Raw genomic sequence first — 27127 nt, forward strand, 5'->3', positions numbered from 1 at the left:
ATCGTAAATATGGCATATATATTATTATAAACACCCACAAATATTACCTTGACGAAATTGTAATTTTTGATGTACCACCAGGCTTTAAACATTTCTATGCCCGATATATTAAAATTGGGTGATTCTATCAACTTTTTCATACACCTTTAAAAAGTATAAAATGGATATAAAAGATATTCACATTCATTTATTCATTCAAAGGATTTTTTATAATTAACCAAAATAATCGACCAAAATTTTAAAAAAGTAATTGCGTTAAACTCTTCTTACCTACAAAATATTTTTAAGGTTTTCTAAATTATTATAATCTTTTAGGACTGTAAAAAAAATATGGGGCACAAAATAACCCTCCAGGGGCACGTTGAAACAGAAGCTGAGATATCGAAAAATGCTTCAGATTAATGATTTAACTTAAAAAAATAAATTATAATAAAGATGGATTGATAACAAATTATCTATAAAAAGCATTCCTTTCCAAGCCAAGCTAATAACAATAATATTAGCGTGTTATATTATCATTATATCAAAATATAAGCCAATGTGGCTAGAGAAGGCTTTCATTTATTCTAAAATATATCTTAAATTCAGTTTAACCCTGAAGAAATCTAATCAAAAAAGTCTACATTTTCTCAAATAAAATCATAAGATTTAGATATAAGAGATATAAGATTTTTGTCTAATATCTCATGTCGTTAATCTTTAATGCACTTTGAATCTCACCTTTCTAACCGCTATTTTATAAATGCCTCTGAGCCCCATGTTCGGTTATGCTATGCCCTCTCCAGATCTTTTTTACCAAGGGAGGTTTTTGAAGTAATTTTGTAATTTTTTTTTTTTTAAATTGATTAAATTAAAGATTGGGAATATCAAAATTCACTTTAAAAAAATATGCAAATAATGTCACCAATTTAAATAATCATTATTTCGCAAAAGTGAACAACGACTTTTAAATATCCTAAATATATATGTTTAAAATTTACCATTGAAATCCTCTTTGGAAAGATCTGTCGATGAGTGGAGATATTATGTATATCAGATTCAAAATTGTAGATTTCAAGTCAGTTTGCCTTAAAAGGAAAGAATTAATTCATGTAGTATAATATTTATGTGAATTATTACAATAATCTTTCTCTCTCCCTCTCTTTTTCTTTCTTTCTTTCTTTAATGATTATGGTTAAATGACATTCACATTAGAATATGAAGTATTCGTTATCGTTAGTTATCAATATTTGTTTATTCTATTTTTAAAAAAAGATTTATTTATAAATTTGAATAATATATTTGAAATCAGCTGCTATCACATTTTATCCTAAACATTGTTTAATAGCATTCAAGGATTCTCATTTATAATTAAATTGGAAAGGTAAATATTTTATTTTAATCATATTTATTTACAGATTCTATGAACATTATATCTCAATATTGATAGTAATTATAACTTACACTAAAGAAATTAAGCTTAAAATCAGCCATCATCCACCTTTAAAGTAATTAAATTATACTGTAGTTCTCGGGTATAGGTTCTTTTTTTGCCCCACTCCTAATAAGACTATAGAGGTTTTGTGCCTACAAGTACGTGCGGCTTGCCCACAAACGTGTAGAGGGCTCCTCATACTTTTATTTTTATACCCAAATTAAATTTTTCCAATTAGATGGAAATGAGGAAAACCTAGCGTAGCTCTGTTGAACCTTCAACGCTAGAGGGCAGAAGCGCTATATATCACGTATCACGTAAATAGAACAAGCTGTTATTCTGGTTTGAAAAAATTGTGACTTTAATATTTAATAAATTTGATACATGGACAAATCATCTGGTTGAAATTGAAAATATTTACTTTGGATGCTAAATAAATTCTTAAATTTGTTACACAGGCGATTACAATACAATAACAGATGAAATGTGAGCAAGATTATAAGATATTGGATATGGAAGATATGTTATGAAAAAATTGTGACTTTAATATTTAATAAATTTGATACATGGACAAATCATCTGGTTGAAATTGAAAATATTTACTTTGGATGCTAAATAAATTCTTAAATTTGTTACACAGGCGATTACAATACAATAACAGATGAAATGTGAGCAAGATTATAAGATATTGGATATGGAAGATATGTTATGAAAAAATTGTGACTTTAATATTTAATAAATTTGATATAGATTATGATTCTGAAAATGATGATTATTCGGGTTCAGATTATTGAGAATTGGGTTAAATTTGCAATGAACAATCAGACTTTAAAAGCTTATTTGAGATTTGGAGATCATATGGACAGAAATGACAAATACATTAGATATTAATAAAATTATAAACAAATGTATGGAAATATGTTACAATGAAATTTTTTGACTCAAGTTATATTATAAATTTTATAATTTAATCTAGGAAAATTGAAACTAAATATTTCTCACATTAATGATGCCAATTCTACAAAATTCATTATCATTATTGGATCCAAATAAGAAAAAAAAAATATATATATTATTTTATTTTTTTAAATTTTGAGTTTATCCTCCATCTTTTCTTTTTATTTTTTTTTTACCTTACCAAAAAATTTTTATTTCTTAAATTTGAATTTTAAATAAACAATAAAATAAATGAATTTTTTTCTAATTTAGAATACTATTTATTTATTTTTTACACAAAAAACCTACATTTTCCAAAACACGTTTTTCTTTTTATTACTATATTTAGATCATGCTTTATTACTAATTTTCTACTAAAATTATATATCTTCTATTATCCACCATTTTTTAATTCTCTTTTAATATTATTTATTTACTTAACTACTTTCTAATTCATTACCCTAATATTACTAATTTATATAATTAATTTTATTATTAAAATTTTATTTACAAATTCATTAACCATTTTTTATATTAATATAATAATCACTTTTTATATCGTAAATAAATAAATTTATTTTATTTTAAAATTTATCGTCTAGTACCTATTGATTTAAACCTATAACTTGGAAATCTTTAAGTATTTTTTATCATTTTTAAATAATTTATATTTAATATTCTCAAATAAAAAATAATAATATTAATAATTTTTTTGGAAGAAGGAACTTTTTTCTATTCTTTTATTCTGTCCTTTCCTTTGCTATACTCATTACTAAAATATACAAATAGCTGGAATATAGTCCCACCCTTTTTTACTTTAATTCTGGGTTACAACTTACAAGGTTTGTTGGTATCCTTGAGTAAAAAAATCAGCATAATTATATGGAAGATGGGCCTTCATATAATTCAAGTACGCTCACATTTGGGCAGGTCTATGACCAACGTGTTATTAAAGATTATGCTTAAATTGCAGGGAAGATATATCATGTGTGGCCTGCACTGCGGAAGTCTTATTCCTAAGATCGATACAATGAACCTACGATACAATATTAATCTACATTTGGTAAATTATTTCTTTCATAAGCTTAATACGTTTCAAGGAATGTACAGAGCTATGCCAATTTTCGGGCCCATATAAAATTCAATTACTTTTCTATCTAGTGAAGGCATGCATAATTTTTTTTGAAAAAAATCTGGTTTACTCGAAATAGTTTTGGCTGTACTTTATAAATGATATATTTTTTGTTTCAATGCGAAAAATCGAAATATATAAAAGCAAAATTAATGTTTTAATGATTCAATTATTTATTAAACTAATAAGATCTGCAATTACAACTAAATAAAAACGAGCTCACACATGCAATCGGTATCCGTTTAAATTGCCTTATTACCCAACCCCATATATGTTCAGGTTGCGGCTCCGCAGTTTTGGGCAATGGAAGACATAGTCTTCATTGTCGCTCATGTAAAGGGCGAATTGTAAGACATAATCTATGCAATTCGATCATTCTTAGAGCTCTTAGATCTGCTCAAATCCCCTCCACTCTTGAACCATCCAGTCTTTTCAGATCTGATGGGAAACGGCCTGACGATATTTCGCAAATTCCTTGGAAGCGCGGTCAATTCCTGGTCTGGGACTACTCTTGTATTGATCCACTCGCTCCATCAAATCAAACAGTCAATATACTCGAGAAAAAGGAGACACTCAAAATAACGAAATATTCCGAAATCTCTCAAGAATATATTTTCATCCCCATTATTTCCACTACCCTTACTACTTTTGGGAAATATGCCTTATCCTTTTTCAAGGAACTCGGCTCCCACATTCGTCAACTAACCGGTGAACCCCGCGAGGGCTTCTTCTTAAGGCAAAGGCTCTCCATCGCAATACACAAGGCTAATTATATTAGCTTCATAAGCAGTCTCTCCCCACAAGATTATCCTTCCTAATCTCAATATATTTTTTTTTATTTTTTTTTTAACACCGTCACAAACATATCTCCAATACTATATTTATTTATTTTTTTAAAATGTTTTTTTTATATGTATATAAATATATATACAAATATTAATTATATTGTCTTATATTAAAAAAAAAGAATATTTAATAAGGTTAAACATATATTGTTGTTTTAATATTTAAGTGTTTTATCATTTCTTTTCAAAATTATATTAATTTTAATGAAATAAGATTTTATATTTTCTAAAAAAAAAATTAGGCCAGGCGTTATTCGTAATTCTTGGATCTAAATTCTGACTTTCAGGATCATACTTTTTTCGAGGTAGTTCAGTTTAACGGCCAAACCCAATATAGCTAAAAAAAATAATATTAGCAAGCAAGCCTGCGGATTTTTACTAGAAAGGTTTGGGCATCTATTAAAAGAAATCTGGAGGCTTTTTCTATATTTTGGCCATAAAATATTGGGTTAGCCATTTTTGAAAACCCTAAACGTTCAACAAAACTATTTCGAGGTGTCATTCCAAAAGCATTCGTTTCACTAGGACAGAGATCTTAGGAACTCGAGCCCACTGAAAATTTCGAAACTTTTTTTAGACCCCCGAAGATGGTCATTTTAAAAAAATGTTAAGATAAAAAATAAAGTCATTTTAAAAATAATTATAGAAAAAATAATTTCTGAGTACCCCATGAGATTTGTAAAGGCTAATGACGCCTTTGCCCAAATGGCAATAAAAACAATATATATTGTATAAATATTTTAGGACAAAAAAAAAATTATGTTACCTGTCATTCGTTAAAGGTTTTACTATATTACTAGTCAAATCGTGTTCCTTTCATTTAATAGAATAAATAAATTATATAAGATTATTACTATATTATATATGATAGCAATAAGAGTAAGACCCCATTACTGGTTCCACCCCGCCCCTTCTCCTCCATGATTTTATTTAGCATTGGCATCTATATTCCCAGAACAAGGGTATATTCTTAATGATGATTACTCAACTCAAGGAATGTTCTACTGAAAGAAATTTTATAATTGAATAAAAATATATTTAAAAAAAAAAAATTAAACAAGTATTTTAGGCAAGGAGTAGGAGGTTAAAACCCATGAGGGGAGGGGGGTGTAAAAAATAATTTTTTTTGATATGGGTATCAAATTAAAGGTTCATTAAAATATTTTTATATTGTAATAATAATAATCACTCATAGAGGGCGGGTCTAGGTCTTGCGGGGTCTAGGAATATTTTTATCAACACAAAATATCGATATGGGTAGTGTTGTTAATTGGTTGGTTGTGTAAAACCCAAACCCGGGGTTTGGGTTTAATAAAATCACTACTTATTTATATTACGTTGTGCCGTATAAGTCCGGGTAGAAAGCAAAACTCCGAGTATAATAATTTTATTGAATTTCCCACACAAAAAAAATGAATAATTTTATAAAATTAAAATCTACAAATGAAAATTATAAACTAAAAAAAAATAATTATTTAATTATCTCAATCCGATTTTTGGCTTCCCTTTTATAGGGAAGCTCTAAAAAAAACTTTTTATAAATAGATTCAATTTTTACAACAAAAAAAAATAAACATTGCCAAATAAGGCCATAACATTTTTACTATTAACGAAAAAAAATATAATCATAATGAGTCGACGAAACCAAGAAAACAAATATTTTTTTTTTAATTTTTGGCTTTCGTCTTCTTCCTCGTGATTGACTCCATCAATCAAGACAATTTACATTAGCAATATTTATATAAGAAATAAGCCAGCGTTAACACGAACCCAAAGCACAGACCCGGGGTCCAGATGAATAATGTTGTTTTAAATATTTTAAATAAAAAATATTTATCAATAAAATTTAAATAGTTCATGCAAGCAACTCAGCTTATAAATATTTTTAATCGGGACCACTTACTTAGGGCTGAGAAATATCAAATAGGATTAAAATGAATTATTATGTAGGTTAGTTGAGAGATTACTAGCTATACCATCCTGATCCTAGTTCAGAATTAGATATAAACTTTCTGTCCGGATTTGTTTAATTTAATCAACTAGAGGACGAATATTAATATACTTAATTAAAATATGTACAATAAGAAGAAAAAAGTTCAATTTGTGAATAATAATTGAAGTAGAATGGTCGCAAAGAATGTAATATGGGATAAACAGGTGGTGCAAGTATTTTAGATTCCAGTTCAATTTAGAATAACTTTATTATATAAAAATAGCATCGAATATATATAAAAAAAAACAAGTGATACAATTTTATGGTTTTCATAAAAAATAGAAATATATATATCTATCTTAAATCAATTTTTATAGTCAATAAATTGTGGCTAAAGGCTTCGTATATAAAATACAATAATATATTATTACGTCTAAAAAGTAATATCGATTAAATATATTAAGAAATTATATTAAGAAATAATAGCGTACAAAAGCGCACATGCAACATGCACTCCCTCCAAAAAAAATACAAAAAAAAAAATTAAAGTCTTGAAAACACAACATGGTACAAAAAAAAAATGGGGAAGGAAAGAACTCGTTAAGCATGCGAGAGGTAATTTATTTTTAAGAATGAAAATATATGTATAAAGGTGAATTGTCACCATAGTTGTACATGATAGTTTTTTATGTAATTACCCTTACAAAAGGTATAAATTACACTATCGATAGGTACAATTCACACTATAGGTGGCCAATAAACAATAAATATATTTGGAATTAATATAATGAAGAAAATTATTTTAAAAAAAAACAATAATTAAAATACATGATAAAAATTTGGAGATGGTGATGAAAAGAAAATATAAAAAGAAAAAAAACGTATTATAATAGAAAACAATTATAATTAACGACCCAAAATGTTACAATAATGATATCAAAATAATACTTACATTAAGATTAACAAGGAATTACATAACAAATCATATATATATGGGGATAGTAGGAACTACAAATGGGAAGGGGAAATTATTGTCATTATTAACAAGGTAACTTATTCATCAAAATTATCACAACTAGGAAAGATATATTTGTAACCAACAATATAAAAGTAAAAATATAATGCAATGTATTCCTATTAATAATTTCTAATGTGATCAATATGAACAAAGAAAAACTTATCATCTACCTGAATTTCCCAAATGACGTTACTAATTCTCCCAATGACAATCCCCACACGCCATTCTTGATTGGAGCCCATTTAGAAAAAAAAACAGAATTGCTAATTGTTAATTCTCTAAATTTTATTCTTTTAATTTTAGGTAGCAAATCACAGTCATTGTCTTTAAAAAAAATTGTTTATTTATTTATTTTTTTTTTTATATCAACCGATTCCTAATCGAACCGATAACGGATTATTATGAGTTAAAAAATTCACTCTATCTCCTATCTCATTATTTATAATAGTGTTTACATCAACGTTGAATTTGATTATGTCAAATTCTTTAATCCAGTCTTGACCACAAAGAGGTGGTCCCTCCTCATCCAATACATAAAAATTTAAATATTTAATTGTATTCAAATATTTAACCTTAATATTCGAGACCTGACCAACGACTGTGATAGGAGAACCCTCATAAGAGAATAATTTTATAGAACAATTTTCCAACTCAATTTCTTCATAATTCTCCAATTTTTCAAAATCTTTAATGGGCAAGGATGTCACCGGAGAACCCGTATCTATCAAAAAAGAAAAATTAAGATTATTAAGTTGCATATTAATCATAAAATCATTAATAAAATTTATCTTATTCCTTGGCCTCAAATTATATGGCGTTTGTAAAATTTCTTGTTTTTTGAAATTGTTGTTGTTGTTATTGTTGTAGTTGTTGTTATTATTATTGTAGTTGTTGTTGTTATTGTTGTAGTTGTTGTTGGCCTTGAAAGTCTGCTTGTTTTCTTTCCAAGATGAATAGCCTTGCCAATCGGTTCTATCCTCTCTTCTCCAAGAATCTTTCTCTACATATGTTTTATTATTATTAATTTACAACGATTGAAATTTGACAACAATGTCCTCTATAATATTAATCTCTGTAGTATTTTCTTCTATCAACCTTGTTTTTAGCTTTTCATTACGACAATTCAACATAAATTGCACCGACAAAAATTCAGGATTGAGCCCCGAACCATACCCTTTCAGTCTATCGAAATACTCTCTGGAAGACTCAAGTCTGTCCGGTTTTGTATTGAACAAAATACGTGTGATCTTGTTCTTTCCGACTTTCTTTTGTACTAAATCTTTCATTTGCTGATATGATAAATTATCAATGTTATCCATGATACTCACAGCCATCTCTTTGTCCAATGTTTCGAATAATTTATATTTTTTTGTAGCTTCATCTATAATGTTCTCCGCAAGAAATTTCAAATCTAACGTTTTCAACAATACCTTGATCTTTACATCATTCCTATCCTCCACCATGTTCAATAAGAAGAAAAAAGTTCAATTTGTGAATAATAATTGAAGTAGAATGGTCGCAAAGAATGTAATATGGGATAAACAGGTGGTGCAAGTATTTTAGATTCCAGTTCAATTTAGAATAACTTTATTATATAAAAATAGCATCGAATATATATAAAAAAAACAAGTGATACAATTTTATGGTTTTCATAAAAAATAGAAATATATATATCTATCTTAAATCAATTTTATAGTCAATAAATTGTGGCTAAAGGCTTCGTATATAAAATACAATAATATATTATTACGTGTAAAAAGTAATATCGATTAAATATATTAAGAAATTATATTAAGAAATAATAGCGTACAAAAGCGCACATGCAACAAAATATAATTTATATTTTCGGTATTTTTAACAATAAAATTATGTATCTGTAGCTAATTTTTTTAAATAAAATCCCCTATTTTCTTATGCGATAAAAAAATTAAATTATATATTTGTACATGATTTTAAAATCTAAAATATAGATGTGATATTTTTTTAGGCTGTCAATTCAAATCTATATCCACAATCAAGAAAAATGAAAAAATATTATAATTACTTAAAATTGTATTTTATATATTATCGTATATATTTTTATTATAATCAAATATTGAAAATAAATATATTTGTACTCGTACTTCACCCCAATGTTAATATTCTTGGTCATTAACTATAAATATATAATAGACCGGGGACAGTTTGTCCATAAAAAATTGAAGTGCTATAAAAAATGAACAAAGCAATTTTTCTAAAATGTTTTAACGAAATTTTATTCTTTACATATATCTCTACGGTAGAAATTAATATTTATGAAAAAATCATTTAGTTTTTAATTAATGCGAAATTTAAAAAAATGAAAATTTAGGTAAAAACACCCGGGGTACCTATTATCCTTTCACGTTAAGTGTCATAGCGCTTTTTTATTTTTAGATTTTTAAAATTATTTTATATAAAAGTGTTGATTCTAAGTAAAAATAAATTGTCAAATATGTTAAATTTATTAGGGTTCATCTATATCACCTGGAACTGGAAGTATACTTGTTGTCACTTAAATCTGTCATATAATTACAAAAAAAAGTCAATCATCTTCATATTGTCATTAGTGGTCCAAGATAAACTAGTGACTTCTTGTTTTTATAAATTTAGTAGGATTTTTTTATTCAAAATAATACCTGCTTAAAAATGGCTAATACGTACCCCGCCAAAACCTTCGCTTTTTAAAATAAGATTCCTCTTTATCACGATTAAAACGTGACAATACCGTATCAATCCTTAACTTAAAACTAGGGATGTACCGATATTTTTTATCCGATCGAATCGGGCCGATATTTCACCTATTTTAAATATCGGTTATCGGCCAATATTATAAAATTTGCCGATCCGATATAAAATGGCATCTTTAACAAAAATATAATGTTAAAAAATTTTTAAAAACAGTTATATCTAAAATCATTTATTCTTATAAATAAAAGTCTTATTATATTTTAATAAATTTTGGTCGTTATTTACCAAATTAGGTTGGTATTTAGAAAATCCCTATACGTTGAGTAGTATCTGTCTGAAAATTTTTTTTTGCTGACATAACCAGGCCTGATCAAAAAACCAAGTCCCATGCAATTTTCATAAAATTTTGCCATTTATTTCTATTGTAATTTTACAACAGCCTTAAATTTAATTTTATATTCCATTTTTTTCTATTGTAATATTTAGAGTAAATTTTAATTTGTGATAATAATCATATTGGATGAAAAGAATAAAAGGCTCAGCTCAGGGTGGAAAATCCTTTGATTTTGAATAGGAATTTCAATATTTCTATCAGCTGTATTTGTCGAGGGAAGGTTTGAGAAAAAATTTTTAAAATTATAATGTATCGGACTGGGCTTGGAAAAGGTTTTTATAAATTATATTGGGCTAGGCTTGGGAAAAAATGATTATAAGCTTGAATGTTTGAGAATTTTTTATTATTAACTATGGATCAGACATTGACCTAAAACAAAATTTTTTGCAGGCCTGGGCTTGGCTTTATCAAAAATTAAGGACCATAAAATCTGATTTTGATCGTATTTTTAAATTCTTTATGTTTTTTTAAAATATTTTATTCCAGTTCTCAACTATCAAAATTCTTATGATTTTTGGTTGGGCTTGGGGAAATTTTTTTAAACTTAATATGGCCTTGGATTTTGCTTGGGAATTTTTTTAATATTAAATATTAGGCATAGATGATCAGTAATATTTTAACAAAAAATATTGATATAGGTATCATCAGTATAAGCTTTAAATATATTTTGACTAAAACATAATTTACACTTAGTTTTAATGGATTGAACCTGCCCTGAAGAGGGGAGGGGTTTATAACGAATAAAAATTGGATATTATTTTCAAATATCCGGTAACAACTATTATAAAAGTAAAGAGAAAATTCTCATTGCCCGTCATTTTTGACGATCTCAGCAATGCTGATAGATGAATCAGAAATTAAGAATATCTTATGAGTTGTACCTCATTTTCTGCTAAATTTTAATATTTTTATAAAATATATTAATATATGCAAAAAAACGCATGTGAGATGTGACTTTGATATTTTCATCACAAATTATAAATTTACAACATAAATCTCTTTTTATTATTTAAACATGAAATGAATCTATATTTAATTTAATTTACGTGATGCGTGATATATAGCGCTTTTGCCCTCTAGCGTTGAAGGTTAAACAGAGCTACGCTAGGTTTTCTTCATTTCCATCTAATTGGAATAATTTAATTTGGGTATAAAGCCCTCTACACATTTGTGGGCAAGCCGCACGTACTTGTAGGCACAACATTCCGAAAAATATATTGCTTAAACCTCAATAAACTTAAAAAGGAGTGGGGCAAAAAAAGAGCCTATATTCGAGAGCTACAGTATAATATAATTACTTTAAAGGTGGGTGATGGCTGATTTTAAGTTTAATTTCTTTAGTGTAAGTTATGATTACTATCAATATTGAGATATAATGTTCATAGAATCTGTAAATAAATATGATTAAAATAAAAAAAATTTGCCTGATTCAACCCATACAATACAATTCTATCACTTCAAATTTTCCACCGGATTAAACCGCATTCCCCAAATACATTTATTTAATTTCAATATGTAATATTTTGTTTACCCCCTTTTATTACTCGTTTGTTGCATTTTGTTTTACTTCATGTAACGGTAAATTATGATGGGGGGGGGGGGATTTGTTTATAAAAAATATTAAATATAAAAATTTTTACTTTGACTTGTTCATTTCTATTTTCCTCTATTTAATATCTTTGAGAATTAAAAAAATAAATGGCGTGAATGTATATATAATTACAACACTTCACTAGATTATTATATAATATTAAGTATTATTATTATGTTTTAATATGGTTATACGGTAATAATATGATTTGTTGTAACACATTTTCATAATGTGTAATAACTTTCTTTTCTTATATAGTATAGTTAAATAACTTTCCACAATTATTGTAAAAACATTTTGATAAAAATTTTTTAAATATATTTTTGATATAAATTTTTTAAAAAATATTTTTAATATTTTTATTGTCTAAGATATTTTAAATTAAATATTAAATTTAAGTATAATATTTTTATAAGCTAGGTGGCATAAATAACCATTTTTTAAAATTACAAAATGTAAATATATATTAAAAAAAATATATACATTAAAAAAAACAATGGACGCTGATATTTTCAATAATGATTATAATAAATAATATATATAATTATAGCTTAATATAATATTATTTATTAAAAAAGAAATTTTATAAAGTATTTATTTTAACAATATTATATATGCTAGTAATAAGGAGAAAAAAAACAAAAAAAGAGGGGGGGGGATATTATTACAATAAAAAAATATTATAATTACTTTTTATTTGATACCCATATCAAAAAAATTATTTTTTAGACCCCCCTTCCCCTCCACCCACCTCCCAGACCAAGTCATACCCATCAAGACAAAAAATGAATACTTTCAATCTAATGATATTTAAATTAGATTTTATTTGATACCCATATCGATATTTTGTGTTGATAAAAATATTCCTGACCCCCAAAGACCTATACCCGCCCTCTATGAGTGATTATTATTATTATAATAAAAAAATATTTCATTTATCTTTTATTTGATACCCATATCAAAAAAAATTATTTTTTACACCCCCCCCCCTATCGGGTCCGAACCACGGGTCGGCCTAAGCACATAAAAGGGTCGTAAATTTTACGACCAAGCAAATTAACAACACTACCTGACAAGTCAGGTGACTATAAATAGACGAATAGAAATTTAAAATAAATCAGGTGTCGTAACGAACAATTTCCTTGAATTGGAACGTAATCATTATTAATATAAGATTTAATTTTCTTTCAAAGTAAAAATCTCAGCTAATCAACGTGTACCAGATGCAAAAAGTTTTAAAATATCATTTATAAACTATCAATATTGAAAGTTTACCGTATATTACTTGACTGACAAAAATTAATATACTTTAAATGGCGTCCTTAATTCTGAATTGGTGGAAAATGTTAGGAGTCTTTCAAAGTCTTTCTTTATTAAGGATATAAGCTCGCTATTTTTCTCTTAAAAAAAGAAGAATAAGATGTAAATCAACATTGAATCGAGTTATTAATAAAATTATAATGAATTTTTTTTAAAAATATAATTAATTTATATCCCTTAGTTAAATTTCTCGTATTCCAATTTACTATAACGTCCGTCCGCTAAAAAAACATTAAACCCATAGGCGTAGCGAAGATGTTATGTGAGTGGGGGAGGGGATAAGGAAGTATTTTCTTTAATTTTTGATTGGTGAGGGGCAGGAGAGTGAATATATAGAGGGTATTTTTATTGGTTAAAATTTACCAATATCAATGAGAGGCAAAAAATTAGAAATAAATTTTTATATATCAGTCAGAGACCTAGAGACCGGTCTGTAATGGGCCTAAAATTAAGATTAATAAAATTCGGGCTGGATGTAATCTAAGTATCAAATAATCAGTTGGAAAATGTTAGAAAGTCATAAAATAGAGTGTTCAAAATTCATTTACTGCTCATATTTTGAATTTTCCTTTTGAAACTAATTTGCAAAAATACGGCCCAAATTATTTCAAGAAAACGAAATTTAAAAAAATTCTGGGCCGCGTCAAAAAAAATTCCTTAGAAATCAAGGCCTGGAGTGAAAATTGTTTTCTTTTTCAAATAAGGGCTGGGTTTAGCAGGGCTGGGCCTAAAATTTTTGCATCTACAGGTTTCTGATATACATTTTGTAGATGGAAACAGAACAAAAAGATAGGCATAGATCTTCCAGCGATCAAGACATTGGCTATACATTAAAAGTTAGATATTCTTCATATATAAGCCCTTTTCTTTACAATTAATTTCAAGAGAACTAAAAAAAAATACACATAGCTAAAGGAATAACATAGTTGTACATAATTTTACATTATGCATTTTATAACATTACGTAATCATTTGAGCGACATGGCGGAATTCCGCGCTTACTATATATTAGGGCCTTAGCCTAACTTTAAGACTTATAAAAAAAATATTATTATTTAATAACACCTTCGATGTGTATTTCAGCATTTGTATCGTTAGGCTTCTGCTTCAGTATTTTACACCGAGTATAAATGAGGTAAGTATTGACTCTTACCAGAATTTCTTTATAGATATCTTCTCTTCCGCCAAAATTTTCTAAATTCGCGTTTTCTTTGGAAGCATCGTTAGCATCATTATCTTCTGTCAAGTAATTTTGGTCTAAAAAAATCAATAATTTTGAGGTATATTACGTGAATGAAAAATCTGATTTAACCGTAAAATGTATTTTTAGCATGTGTGAAGTATCTAACCCTACTCTATAATCAGACAATGTTGCAACTAATTTCTCAAACTAAACTAATTGAGATATTCGGATTAGAGGTCTGCAATGGGCCGGCTTTAGCTAAAAAGCCCGCTCACTCGTTGTTTTTGAATTTTTTGAACCGGGTTTACTCGCCCATTTATAATTTTTTTTTAAACTTACCCACCCATTTATCTTTAAATTGTTTAACCCGCCGGCCGGCTTAATATCTAAAAATTATTTCAATGGCTGGTTTGGCTCCTTATTTATGAAGACCTCTAATTCAAATATATTTGTTTTGAATTTTCGTAAATGACTTTTTATTAATTCCGGCTCACTACACTGTTAGAAGCACTAACCTCTACTAACGAGGCACTAAAAAAACATCGTTAGTACTTTCAATTAATTTTTAAGCATAAAGTTGGCTAATAAAAATTATTTGCTCAAGCCCTTCTTAACTTTAGCTTACTATACGGATTGGAGCGCTTAACGAAGCCCTAAAAAAATGGCATAAGATTCATCGTAAGCGCTTACAATCGTTCCGCCAACGTCAAGAAGCTGTATTCTACATATAAGGTAATTACATTTTCTGTATTTAAATTAAAAAATTCCGAATCCTCATGTGAGTATTTTCCGGATAAGTCCTTATTCCCCCCCCAAAAAAACTACCACACTTTTATATATACATTACAGATGTTGGAATCACTTATTGAGAGTGTATTTTAAAAATGTCATTTTTATATGACAGTGATAACTTTATTTTGATTTTCAATAGATATTTTTTTTTACTAGCTGCCTCCGATGCGACGTGTTGAAAACAAGTAAGAGCGTCGGAATACTTTTCGCTCTTAAGCATAACCAGCCCTATATTGATCATCGTCTTGATTCTAATAATTTTGGGGAAAAGTATTTAAATAGTTTTCCTGTAAATATTTTGTTTTTATATTTATATTCGAATAACAAATGATAATTTTTGCGTTCGGTCTGGAATCTTCGGTCCTTGATGAACGTTTGAGCTTCTCGTTTTCAATTTTTAAAATGATCTTTTATAAAGGTCGGCGTACCGACCCCTAGCCCGCCAGTCAAAAATATTTTCGGATCGGGCCAGTTAAGTTATAAAAAATATTTTTACGGGCTCAGTCGGGCTTATAGTTAGTCAAAAAAGAAAAGAAAGAAAGCTTAGAATTAAGCAAATCTAAAAACAATTTCCTATCATTTTTATTGTTTAGTAGTTTATCATTTTCGGATAGGTATTATGAACAAATTTCTTTCTTTCAGGGGCAACGGATTAAATTGATTCCATTTTTATAATTTACCTGATTAACTTGAAAGATTCGGGGATTTGATCCAATGCCATTCGGAAATACTTGAGGCCTTGGTCCAGTAAACCCCGTTTGCAATACACGTTGGCTATGTTTATTTTGGAACGAACTTTATTTTTTAATTTTTATTTTTATGATGATTTGAATATTTGGAAGGGGGGGGGAGATATCCACTATAGGTCTGCATTGGGCGGGCTTTTGCACCCAATGTTTTAAAAAAATTTAACCCGCCCGCCCAACCATAGTTTTTAAACGCCCGCCACGCCCATTTGTCTAAATTCCTTACCCGTCCGCCCGCCCGCCCATTAGTCTAAAATTTTTTACCCGCTCGCACATTATTTATAAGAATTTTTAACCCAAGTCCACTTATAAAATTTGATAATGGCCATTCTTTCAATTTTTTAAGCATCTAAATAAAAATAATACAGCACTACACCTCTACAAAAAGTTATAATTTAGGGAAATTAATTTAAGCATAAAAAAAAATATTCAATTTTAAATTGTGAACAATTTATTTGATTAAATAAAATATTTATGAAATAAATATAAAATTGATATTATATATAATTATAATGCAAAAATAATAATGAATCGACATTTTCTGGATTCAAACACGTTCTTCTTTGTTCTAAAAACCTTCCAGCAATGCTAAATCTTCGTTCAGAAGAATCACTCGTTGCAGGAATTGCCAATATTTTTCTTGCTAATCTTGATAGGTTTGGCAAATCTCTTGTCGTTTCCACCAAAGTAGGATATCCGTCTGAAGTATATCCTCCTCCTCAAGTGAGATCCAGATGTCCCGTATGCAATATATGCAAAACTCTTTTTTGAAGTGAGTACGAAGATTAATCTGCCATTCCAAAATAAAATACTGAGCTATTTTCTTAATCGTTTCATGCTATTCGGAATAGTAACAGAATAAAATACTATACAGTTTTATAAACCAGACCTCGAGTTAATATTAGAAACAGATGCATCTAACCAAGGATATGGAGCTGTATTCATGCAAAAATATGATAATGGTAACGAATTTCCAATAGCTTACACCTCACGAACTTTACAAGACTGAAAAGAATTATTCTAGAATAGACAAAGAAGCAAAAGCAATAATAAACGGCGTAGAAAAATCTCACAACTATTTGTATGGACGAAAATTTAAAATTTGAACAGACCACAAACCTTTAATAAAGATATATGGTAATAACAGAGATTTAAGCTCATTAACAAACCAAAGATTATTACGTTGGGTGTATAAATTATCTGCATATGATTATAATATAATGTACAAGAATGGCGCTAATAATATAATTGCAGATGCTTTATCGCGAAACCCAATAGAGAGAAATGATATAGAATAACAAGTGAAAATAAAACATTGAAATATATAAGAAATCTTACTTATGACACATTAACTCTATCATGAAAAGAAATGGTACAAATATACAAAATCAGATTTACAAGCTTTTAGAACAAGAATAAATGAAATAGAAAATGATTACGGTATTTTATTTTGGAATGGCAGATTAATCATTCCGTACTCACTTCAAAAAATAGTTTTGCATATATTGCACACGAGACATCCTGGTATTACAACAATGAAATCCATTACGAGACATTATATATGGTGTGAAAAATTAAATAAAGATGTCGAAAAACTAATAAAGTGTTCTTCACTTAAAAAAACCATTGGTACAATAAAAAAAAAGAAATATTGTTATTGATCATAATTAATCATAATTTTCTTTAGTTTGTTTTTGAACAAATTTAAATTTCCTTAACCCGCCCACCCATTGTTTAAATTTCTTAACCTGCCCACCCACCCGCCTATAGATGTGTGGGTGTGGGCTCACGGGCCAAAACCCTGCCTAATGCAGACCTCTAATATCCACTTATTATTAAAAATTTTACAAAATATTTTCAAAAAAAAATAAATTTAGCAATCTCATTTCTTATTAATAATTTTGCATATTTTTTTTTACTTCTCTTCTATATACTATATTGTGTTATATGCATACTTTTTTAAAAAAATATATAATTTCTACACTGCCGTGACGAGCAAACCCATGCCCATATGTAGAGCAAAACTATTGTCTCCTTAACAAATTTCCCAAGATTCAATTATTTTTTTTTAAATGTCATTAGAACATTTTTGACAAGTAGGGAAGAAAATTATGGCCCTTTCCTTGTCAAAAATTAGAAGAAAAAATAATTTAGTTCTATATATATACCATTATTTTTATAAGTATATAATATATATGTTGTATTCCATATCAAATCAACTGAAGATTCAACCCGACCCTCTTCGATTTTTTTTAAAATTTGCATGATGGTAGTATATACACTAACTAGCAATAATATAAAATTTTAATTCTCAACTCAGCTTACTTCATGAGATATGGTCATCTTTAGAAACGCGAAAAGTTCAAAATACACCATATTTAACTTTAAATATCTCAAAAAGTAATTAAGCTAAAGGTATAATTTAAACTTTATTAAATAACTCTAGAATAGCCCTTTAATATGATATAAAATTTATTATATTAAAAATAATTTTATTACCAAAACTCCGGAAATAGAAAACCGGAAATGGTTATAAAATAAAAATTGCCCTTTTTTTTCTTTCAAAATTTTTTAACAAATAGACATTATATATCTTAATATTTGTACAAAATCCTAGATTGGGACCATTACTGGGCCAATAGTTATTACGCTTTAAATATAAATAGTATGGCTTAAATTCTATATTATACGAAATGAGTAATTATTTTTTAAACAAAAGTGATAATATTTGTGAATAATAGTATTAAAACTGAAATCCGAACCCCATCTTAAGATTTATATTCGCCCCCCCCCCCAAAAAAAAAAAATTTTTTTTCTTCTTAAATTCGAGATTTTTGACCTGGCAATTCTATGAGTGAATTATGTAGATTATTTTCTTTGCTGGATAAAAGATTATCTTTGTGATCGTCAGAAATATATTTTTATAAAGATTATTTTCTACTTATAATTAATTATCAAATAAAATAATTATCATAAAAATCAAATTCAATTCCAACAGCAACAGCCGTCATTTTTATTGATAAATTTTATAAAGCCATTTTTCTAAGAAAATTAAATTATCGGTATTCATTATCCAATTTATTTTTAATTTAAAAAAATTATATAAAATTAAATAGCTATCTTTTATTCCTTACCAAAAAAATTTAAATGTCTAGAAAAGTTATTTCTATTCCAGTATAGTGCTATAATCACTTTAGAATAAAATCTCATTCAGTACGTTACGATCTTAGAAATGTTTTACAATGGATGATAGAAGTGAAATCTAGCTTATCAATTAATCAAAAAATTTGTAGCTCTAAATATTTCAATTCCTCATGCATTTATTTCTTCGAAACAATCTTCATTTTTTAAGTCATTAAAATCGAATTTGAAGGATGGGGAATATCGAATAATATCTGATTTTGCAGAGAACTACGCTTTTGTAGTTCAAGATCACGCTCAAGGCTTCCATTGGATTAATAATCAGGCAACACTTCATCCATTTATGATTTATTACTGCGAATGCGGTACCATCAAACATATAAGTTACGTAGTTATATCAGATTGTCTAAAACACAATACTTGTTCCTTTTATTTATTTCAAATAAATTTAATTCAATTCTTGAAAGAAAGATTTGATAAGATTTCAATAATTTGTTATTTTTCTGATGGAGCCGTTACCCAGTATAAGAACAAAAAAAACTTTGTAAACCTCTACAACCATTATAATGATTTTGGGATCAAGGCAAAATGGCATTTTTTTTGCAACTGCACATGGCAAAACTCCTTGCGATAGTTTAGGGGGAATTACAAAGAGGTTGGCTGCTAGAGCAAGCCTGCAACGTCCTTATGAAAATCATATATTAACTCCTATGGATTTATATAATTATGCGAGAATTAATATCCCGGGTATTAATTATACATTTGTCAGCAACGTTGAATATTTAAGAATGGAAACCAATCTCGAAAATAGATTTTTAACGGCCAAACTAATTCCCGGGACACAAAAATATCATTCATTTATTCCAATGGAAGGAAAAATGAAAGTCAAACGTTATTCTAATTCATTAGATAATTTAATGTATGATATTATTTAATTTAATATGTTTATAACAATATTAATTTTCCATTTGATATTCATGTAATATAAATAATTAGCTAAATAAAGTTATAAATATTTTTACAATTATTTTCTCTCTAAAATAAAATCGCTAAACTTATATGTTAAATATGACATAATGTCTACTAGTGGGCTCACAGCCCGAAACATTTATAAAAAAAATATAATCGGCCCGATCATAAAGGAATTTTCTTTTTATTTGTTTCGTAAATTACTATATATTTGGTATAATTTAGGATTTAAGCCATGCTATTTATATTTAAAGCGTAATAACTATTGGCCCAGTAATGGTCCCAAATCTGAAATTTTGTACAAATATTAAGAAGTATAATGTCTATTTGTAAAAAAAATTTGAAAGAAAAAAAAAGAGCAATTTATATTTTATAGCTATTTCCGGTTTTCTATTTCCGGTTTTTGGTAATAGACCTTTTATTAATAAAATAATTTTTATAACATATTAAAGGTCTATTCTAGAGCTATTTAATAAAATTTAAATCATGCCTTCAGCCTAATTACTTTTTGAGATATTTAAAATTAAATATAAGGTATTTTGGAATTTTCGCGTTTCTAAAGATGGCCATATCTCATGAAGTAAGCCGATTTAAAAAGTAAAATTTTACATTTTTATTAGTTAGTGTATATACTACCAACATACAAATTTTTAAAAAAATCGAAGGGTTGAGAATCGACTTTTTTTGGTTGATTTAATATGGAATACAACATATATATATATATATGTTAACGTCAAATGTGGTTTTTATCCGGCAATGTGTTATTTTTTCAATGTTAAATCATTTGAGAGCATTTTTTTTTTAAATTTTAAAATCGGATTTAATCGGAAATGTATTACAGCATGTTTAAAATACCTATCTTATAAAGTGTAGTTGTTAATTTTGCTTTAACCTTTGAGTCAGTTATAATTTATATTTAAATGGAAAAACTAAATATAAATTATATTAAGTTCAAAGGTTAATGGCGATGTTGCCTGATATTTATAGGATAGGTATTCCGAACATGATAAGAATACATTTTCTGGTAAAATCAGATTTTGAAATTTAAAAAAAAGCGCTCAAAAAATGATTTTATTAACTTCCTAAAATCAGAAAACCTCTATCTCTAGACGAATGGTTTTAGAGGACAAGTAGGCCCTCTGTTGAAGAAATAACGCATTGACGCTTAACATATATATGTATATATATACATATATATACATATATATACATATATATACATATATATGTATATATATATATTTTTCTTTACAGTTATGTTTGTATTTATTGAGTTGTTGATAAAATTTGATGGCTTCTTCGTATTTGCCACTGGACTCGTATTGATAAGCTAAATTAAATGATACCTTCAAAATTTTTAATAAGAGTTTTGAATGAAAAATAGATAATATGTATATATGCAAGTATATGGTAATTAATAAAATCAATACGAATTTCCTAATAACTCATTTTACTAAACACATTTTTAATTTGCATAGAGCTAAATAATAAAATAAAATTCGCCCAGCTTAAGCATTAAGGAAGTAAATAGTATTACCCTAAAAAACATATCTCGGCATTTATTAAGTAGAAGTGGAAGAACAAAAAAAGACACCATTAGTAAACAATTATTTTTTGCAGCCACTTTCCAATTTTATCCTCGATTCTTACTTTTAATTTTTATATTTTAGCATCATAATTTTGGAAATATGAAGATGGATCAAAAGGATAGCTTTAATATTTGTTTAAATATGTATATCAAACTGACAGCATAATTAGAATTTTCCCTGCTTGTTTCGCTGAAATACAATTCAATGAGAGGCCGGATGGATTTTGTAGAAATTTCCATATCATCGGCAAGAAAATCTTTCAACTTTGATCCTAGGGAATCACTGAGTTCTTTAGCCTCTATCGCCTTTTCTAAAGCCTATTTTATTTATTTTTTTAAATATATTAAAAGGATCAGTATAAAAGCTAAATTATATTTATACTTAGTTAGTAAAGTAGCAGTTCGAACACTAAAACATATTTTTTCTCTTTCAAACATATAAAAAATAAGAAAGAAAGGAATGAAAGAAAAATGAAAGAAAGAAAATTCTCCAAATCAATACTTCAATTCAATTGGAACCAATTCCCTATTTTCTATTATATTATTTATTTGATATTTTTTTTCTTCTTTAAACTTACCGATATGTATTTAGAGTCAGCATTGTTTTCGTAACTCTCTTCCAGCAAAGCATTTATTCTAGCTTGCAAGTCTCGTAATTGACTATAAAAATTTGTTTTATGTTTTTTGTTTAAATTCAAATCAAGAAGAAAAATATATAATGAGAAGCATATATTATTATAGCGTATTATAATAAGAGACCAGCAGGTCCGGCCCTAAGCCCAGGCAGTATCAAATTTTTTAAATCATGGGCCGGGCCTAAATTTTTTTTTTAAAAAATGTCAGGGCCAAGTGATATTTTAAAACTAAATATTTGAAATAGCCATTATTTTAGTTATAAAAAACAAAAATATATATAATATATTTTAAAAAATCCGGGCCGGGAATACATTCTAAAAAAATCTGGGCCGGGCCTAAATTTTTTCTTAAGCCGGACCCGGCCGGACCTAAAATATTAAACCCGAGCAGGGCCTAAAATTTTTAAAGCCGGGCCGTGCAAATGGTACCTCTGCCCATCTCTGATTATAATTGAGATATGGGATCCACAAGGATTGATAATTTCTCGATTTATAATTATTTACTGAGAGCGGGGGAGAAGAGATGAAGGATGGGTAGGGAGTAGTGTTGTTAAACGGCTCGTTTTGAGCCGATTTTTAGAAACGGCTAACTCACTATTTCACCCAGAATAATATAACTTAAGCCTGAGGATTTTGCTTGTAGAAGGAACCAAGGTTAGGACATCTATTAGAGAAATCTCAAGGCCTAGGCTATATTTTTTAGGCTAAAATATCGAGTTAGCCGTTCTTAAAAATCGGCTCAAAATGAGCCGTTTAACAACACTAGGAGAGGGATTTATATTCTAAAAATGAGCGGAAAATTTTTTTGTTTTTATAAAAATAAATTTAAAAATCGTTTGTATTTTATTTAAAAAAAAATTGTAACGCCAAAAAGATATTAAAATAAATTCAACATTTCCGGTCAAGTCAGAATTTTTTAAAAATTTTTAAAAAAAAATCGTCAACAGTTAAATGATTTAAAAAAAATTAAGATATTTCGAATCTTTCGCGGTTTTATTTAATCCAAATTCGACGTGTAGTAATCATTAAGAAATGGTTACCCCTCCCCCTAAAAAAAAATATTTTACTGAAAATAACGAGATGTGTGATTTGAAGAGTTAGCCCTACATTCACAGTTAGCGTGAATTCGCGGCGAAGTATACAAAAAATGAATGCAAAAACAATTATACCTATATCATATTTTGTTTACCTGGCCAAGATTCCGCCTTAACCGTGAAACGCAGGGTAACTTTGCCAGCGTGAGTAACTTGAATTGATAGTGGCGCGATTGCGGTCGCGATTTAACAGCGGATCGATTTTTAAAATTTGTCTGTGAGATCAATTTTTATTAATTAATATTAATTTTCAATTCATAATAATAAATAAATTAAGAAATAATGATTTAAAAAAAAAAAATTGATCTCATAAAATAGATTTTTAAAAAAAAACTGTCAGCTGTTAAATCGCGATCGCGTCACCATGAATTAAAGGTAATAAATCAACTTAATAAATTTTTTTGAAAAGACATTATTACTCTAGTATTTTTCAATTAATTTAAACATAACAAAATCTTAAAAGCCCAAAATTAGATGTAAAGATTATTTTTTTAAAAAAAATATATAAATAAGTAAAAAAAGATTAAGAACTTGATAATAGTAATGGAATTTTTCTTGGAATCTTTCGAAATCGAAGTCCCTTTTATTTTTTAAAAATATAAAAATAAATAAAAATATCTATAATTAAATAATTACAAATTTATGAAAAAAATAAATATATATTAATAAAACAAAAAAAATGCGTTTTTAAAAAAAAGAAAAGAAATAAAAAAAAATTTTTAAAAAAGAAAAGAATAATATAATAGATAGCAAGAGCCCTCACGTTCCTCACGATCCGAGATATAAAAAAAAATTTAGTCCGAACAGATACAATCCGAGTAATAAATTCGATCCCAATTTTTTTTTTATGGTAACTGTTTAAAAGAGAGTATATACGATATATCAATGAGAGAACAAACGAAAAACACTACCAAGTTCGAGAGATTGTAAATCCGGGATTGACTGACCCCATATCGGCCGGATATTATTCGTATATAATTCGGCTCGAATCGGTCGGTAAGGTTTTCATCCGATAAATATGGATAATAAACTGTAATAAATAAATGCTTACTAGCATGGGACATCAGAATACGATAGCAAATGTGAATGAATAGTCATCATAAAATATAAAATCAATAATTCTTTTTCAAAAATTTTTTTTTTATATGCACACCTGTTATATTATTATTATTATTATATTTATTGATTATTATTATAATTATATTTTTTGTTAATCAACAAATCATTTTTATACCTAAAAAAATATTAAACAGTATTAAATCCGTAAAAATGAAGAAATAAAAGCCTGAAAAATAAGAATTTTTTTTCAATCATTTATTTTTGGACATTTTATTGTATTTCCTCATTAGAATGGGCATCTCACCAGTGTTATCAAAATGATAAAGATTATTTTTTATAAATAAAGAAGCGTGTAGAATTCTATTTTAAAAAAAAAGCAATAATTGAATAATGTCTGATGCCCGATTTTCGACCCACCATCCTCTTCTAAGCCAATGAAGAAGAAATATCTCTGGAAACTTCCCACCACCCTGAGCTTAAACGAGGCAGGAAAATACCCTCTCTTTATAATTTATTTTCTTCTTCTAAATTCTATAATAAAATATCATAATCAAAACTTAAAATTTCATAAAAATTTTTAATACAATATTTTTTAAAAAAGGTAGTTGGAAAATAATAAAAAATAAATGAGAATGACTAGGAAGCAAAAAAGGAATTAATTCAAGCATTTACTATATTAACTTTCTGATCCCGAGTTGTTAAAGTATCGCGATGAAAGTATCGACCATCCTGGATTGGATCCTAATTTTGGTAAATTGCTAGGATAGCTGATTCTTTCGATCCTTAAACTATTAAATGAAATATTTCGAAAATAATTTTTTGTACTTTATTTTTATTTCTTTCGAGTTAAATTTAGTTTTTTTTAAAAAAAAAATAATATCGCCAGAGTCCCTCGTAGAGTTTCTCCTTCAAAATTACTTATTTGTTTGTGAAATAAATATATGATTTCGCGGCTATGTCTATGTGGTATGGGGATTCGGAATCTCTCAATTTTAAATCATTTACTAAATTGGTGTATTTTAGCATGTATAGAGTACCCAAACTGTATATTTTAAATAATTTTTCTATGAACTTTAGAACTACTTCTAATTTATATTAATTTTTACACGGATTTTTCTTTTTCATATAAATAAAAAAATACTAAAATGTCTATGGCTGAAATTGGCTGAAATTTATAGGGTAAATTCTCTACACATGCTAGAATACATTTCCGGTTAAATCGGATTTTAAAATTTTTTAAATCGCCCTGGGTAAATGATTTAAGATCAAGAGATTCTGGATCCCCACGGATTCCGAATCCCCACATCTACATGAAATATCTAAAAATTATAAATCGTTGCCAGCTAGACGGCACTAAGTAAAATAATATATAATAAAATAAATAATATATGAAGAGGATAAGTAAGGAGGAGTAAAAAATAGGCAAAAAAAAATACATAAACTAAAAAAAATAAATATTGTTTTGATATATAAATGGATTGGTTACTTTTGATATTTTTTATATTAAAAATTTTTTTAAAATAATTTGACAGTGGAGACTGAAAGTTGAAAGCTTCAACTTGAATTTTTTGAAAGCTAAAAATTATTTTTTCCCAATTTATAACTATAAAAATTAATAATTAATAAAACATCAAAAATATTTTTAAAAAAACGTAGGTGTAATTTAGAATTAATCATTCTGAAAAAATACCCACCCACTCTCCATAATGGCAATACTTAATATAGGAATAGAGATAAGCTAGATAGACATATTAACATGAACTTCTTAGGATAATGGTTTTCAGGGACCGACTTTTCAATTATAGGGAACTTAGATGACTCTGAAATGGGACACGGTATAGACATAGCGTTATCTTCCAAGGATATACCGAACATGAGACTTATTTTTCTTCTCTAAAATAAATAATCTAACCAGGCATCGGGTACATATTGTTTACAATTTTTAACACTATCCTACCGATAACGAAACTAATAGATCACTTTCTTACTCCTCTCTTCTTTACTATGCTAGCTGACTACATAGTGGTACCGTCCACTATAATAAAACGGGTATACATCATGTGTAGGATCTATATATTTGTGAATATACATGTTGCACGCTACAAGCTCCTGGTGGGTGATGAAATTACACTTCATTTAATCTCTGTGAAATATAGGAATAGAAGTTTTCAAGTTTAATTAAAAGTTTTTTTTCCATGTTATTTAAATTTTTGATTTTTTTTTTACCCTTAATGTTTTACCGGATAGTGACATTGTCAAATTCAGAAAACTCAAAAGGAGGTTGGCCTAATGCAACATCGTACTATTTTAATTTGGCCTATACTATTTATCTAGCTCTGTTTTATTTTTGTTTTTCAAAACCAAATATAAATTTTTTTAAAAAAAATAATAAAGATATGTTTACCAATCTAGATTGGGATTAATGGATCTGATTATTCTATCAAAGAAGGACAATTAACCTCTATATTTATTGTACAATTACGATTACGTCTCAAAGTATGTTATTTTCACCAGGGATGTGAACCCGGACCATAACCCGGACCCTGAACCCTCCTGGACCCTCGTATTTTGGCTGAACCCGGACCCTTTTAAAAAGTGGAAGGTCCAAGGGTTCAGGGTGTTAAATTA

At 27.5% G+C, this 27127-nt stretch overlaps 1 protein-coding gene across 1 annotated transcript in view; it reads right to left on the reverse strand.

Annotated features, from left to right (window-relative positions):
- The window catches only part of LOC135926155 (intraflagellar transport protein 88 homolog), a 30160-nt gene extending 5592 nt beyond the window's left edge, over nt 1-24568 (reverse strand). The window contains exons 1-12 of the mRNA XM_065461886.1: nt 24492-24568; nt 23972-24020; nt 22290-22371; nt 21871-22029; nt 21376-21469; nt 15948-16062; nt 15421-15518; nt 14358-14549; nt 13281-13372; nt 5094-5140; nt 981-1067; nt 48-144 (exon numbers count right to left, since the gene is read on the reverse strand). Of these exons, the coding sequence (XP_065317958.1) occupies nt 48-144; nt 981-1067; nt 5094-5140; nt 13281-13372; nt 14358-14549; nt 15421-15518; nt 15948-16062; nt 21376-21469; nt 21871-22029; nt 22290-22371; nt 23972-24020; nt 24492-24504 (1125 nt within the window). The 5' untranslated portion in view covers nt 24505-24568. The remainder of the gene's footprint in view (nt 1-47; nt 145-980; nt 1068-5093; nt 5141-13280; nt 13373-14357; nt 14550-15420; nt 15519-15947; nt 16063-21375; nt 21470-21870; nt 22030-22289; nt 22372-23971; nt 24021-24491) is intronic.
- Nucleotides 24569-27127: the final 2559 nt, after the last annotated feature.

This window comes from Gordionus sp. m RMFG-2023, chromosome 3 (genome assembly GCF_954871325.1).
Source record: "Gordionus sp. m RMFG-2023 chromosome 3, tfGorSpeb1-WG-v2, whole genome shotgun sequence".
In the NCBI taxonomy this organism is placed as follows: domain Eukaryota; kingdom Metazoa; phylum Nematomorpha; class Gordioida; order Chordodea; family Parachordodidae; genus Gordionus; species Gordionus sp. m RMFG-2023.